The sequence below is a fragment of the Poromitra crassiceps genome (genome assembly GCF_964638095.1).
Source record: "Poromitra crassiceps genome assembly, chromosome: 18".
Classification (NCBI taxonomy): domain Eukaryota; kingdom Metazoa; phylum Chordata; class Actinopteri; order Beryciformes; family Melamphaidae; genus Poromitra; species Poromitra crassiceps.
The window spans coordinates 5,040,200-5,042,699 of NC_139636.1; the positions used below are offsets into that span (position 1 = coordinate 5,040,200).

A 2,500-nucleotide genomic window follows, 5' to 3' on the forward strand; every position below is an offset into this window, starting at 1 on the left:
CAGCTGCACACAGCGTGTGTGTGTGTCCATGCTTCCTCCACAGTAAAGTTATTAAGTTGAGGCCCATAAAGCCAAACAGCTGTCAGACCACAGGCTATTTCGTGGACAAGCTGATACAATGAGAGACACACAGCAATAACCAGTCAGGTCTAATTCATTAGCAGCTGCAGTCTGCAGTCACATCAAATCTGTCAGGAAAACCTTGTGTCTCCCAAATGTGCGCTTTTCTGGAACAAAGAAAAACATTTAATTTAATTGTTTTTCTTCTTGGATTAACCGCTGTGCATTTTTGAGTGTATCCAATTGGTTCTGAAAGGGTTCCATAAACCCAAAGTTGATAAAATTTCCCTACATCCATAGGAGACCATGTTATCCTTCAACAGAAGTTCAGACGTGAAAATCAACTAAATTGATGCATGTCAACAGCGTTATTATGCATGAGCTTTCATGAACTTACAGAGCCAATGAAACATGCATCAAAAAGCAAATGTATCATTATAAAATTACTACAGGGACATTCTTTCTTTTTTTACATGGGTCTGCTTTTCTCAATTCCCGAAATCTTGCAATTAAAGGTTTTCCATCTGACAGCTGCAGCTCTAAAGTGGTCTCATAGACGCCCCACCAGCTGTACTCACTCCAGTTTGGTCAGACTGGGACAGTTAGACAGGATCTCTACTAGGCTGATCAGATGATCAGGTTCCAAACAGCTCTGTGTGACACTGGAGACAGAAGAACAGGGTTAGAGAGAGAGAGAGAGAGAGAGAGAGAGAGAGAGAGAGAGAGAGAGAGAGAGATTGATTCTTCTATATGGGGGTGAAGTCTGGGATGGAAGATCATGTTGAAACACTGTGCCTTGGCTTGGTTTGATGATGGTGATTTTCACTGGATTTAGTTGCACCTAATTTCCACTACAGTTGATTATTTTGGCGACACTCTACACAGGTTTGCCTTAGCATCCAAACATGACCCTCTGTATCATCTGTTTTACTGTTTATATTATTTTTAATAATCAGAAAGAGTGTCTAATAATGTAGTCCCAAACAATGAGTAACAATGCTATAGCATGGTAGGATGCTCATCTCTTACCTTGCGTAGGCCACAACATTGGTGCATTTTAGTTTACAAGATTATTTCCGGCAAATCATTCATGATGGAAAAAGTGTCCAAACTGTTACCTGAGAGTGGTGAGATTTGGCAGCGAGGGCAGGACAGAGCAGAGGAAGCCAGCTCCCTCTCTATCCAGGCTGTTGAGGGACAAACTATGGACAAAAAGAACAATATTATCAGAGGAAAGTTTAGGAATGTGTCACAAAATAATACTTGGCAGTGGGGATTTTATACAGCGCAGCCTTTATTAAAAAATCTTTGTAGGGGGAAACAAATGGTACTAACTCCAGCTCTGTCAGTAGAGGACATCTTTGGACGATGCTCTGCATCGCTGCTAGGTGGCACCCATCTACTGCACAGTCCACAAGGCTAGAGGAGAGGAACGGAGAGAGCGGGAGAGGGAAGAGAGGAGAGGAGGGGAGGGGAGAGGAGGGGAGAGGAGAGGAGGGGAGGAGAGAGGAGAGGAGAGGAGAGGAGAGGAGAGGAGGGGAGGGGAGAGGAGAGGAGGGGAGAGGAGGGGAGAGGAGAGGAGGGGAGGGGAGAGGAGAGGAGAGGAGGGGAGGAGAGGAGAGGAGAGGAGAGGAGGGGAGGGGAGGGGAGGAGGGGAGAGGAGGGGAGAGGAGAGGAGGGGAGGGGAGAGGAGAGGAGAGGAGAGGAGAGGAGGGGAGAGGAGGGGAGAGGAGAGGAGAGGAGGGGAGGGGAGAGGAGAGGAGAGGAGAGGAGAGGAGGGGAGAGGAGAGGAGAGGAGGGGAGAGGAGGGGAGAGGAGAGGAGGAGGAGAGGAGACTCACTTAGAAAACCAACTAGGTTATATTCTATTGCCAAAAATATGTTGGTCTTTGATGTTTAAACCATGGCCAAGCCACTAACAGCCCTTGATAACAGAAAATATGCATTCTGATGAGCTCGACTAACATGAAGTTGAAACTGTCATGGAATAGGAATAAAGTTGTATATTGCTTGTAAGAATGTAAAAAAGAAAGAAAAAAGTTCCTATTTTGTGCTGTAAACAATCCATCATATTTCTCATCTGGCCCAGTCAAATACAATATAAAGTGCCGTGCAGAAGCCAGTATAAACTGGCCATCAGTTACAGTATTGTTGTTTATTTACAGTACAGTAATGTCTCAGAATTGAGGGGGGTGAGGTGTCATACCCTATTTTCTCAGTAGGCGTTGACGGAGCTGGATCTGAGGAGCCACTGCAAACACAAAGACCAACACAGATCAACCAACATGCTGCTTTAACCCATTGATACCTGATGCAGCATTTGTGTGTGTATCCCGCGTGACGCGGTTCGCGGTCTTAAAGGGATACACACACAAATGAGGGATATACACGTAAATGCTGCATCAGGTATCAATGGGTTAACGGGGTCTTTCCTCCTCAGT

General features: G+C 45.5%; 1 protein-coding gene across 1 annotated transcript in view; it reads right to left on the bottom strand.

The window, feature by feature from the left end:
- nlrc5 (NLR family, CARD domain containing 5) overlaps positions 1 to 2,500 on the bottom strand; it is a gene marked incomplete at its 5' end in the record, with an annotated part of 50,683 nt that overhangs the window by 7,373 nt on the left and 40,810 nt on the right. Inside the window, 4 exons of the mRNA XM_083654156.1 lie at positions 639 to 722; positions 1,179 to 1,262; positions 1,396 to 1,479; positions 2,266 to 2,310. Coding sequence (XP_083510282.1) covers positions 639 to 722; positions 1,179 to 1,262; positions 1,396 to 1,479; positions 2,266 to 2,310 — 297 coding nt within the window. The remainder of the gene's footprint in view (positions 1 to 638; positions 723 to 1,178; positions 1,263 to 1,395; positions 1,480 to 2,265; positions 2,311 to 2,500) is intronic.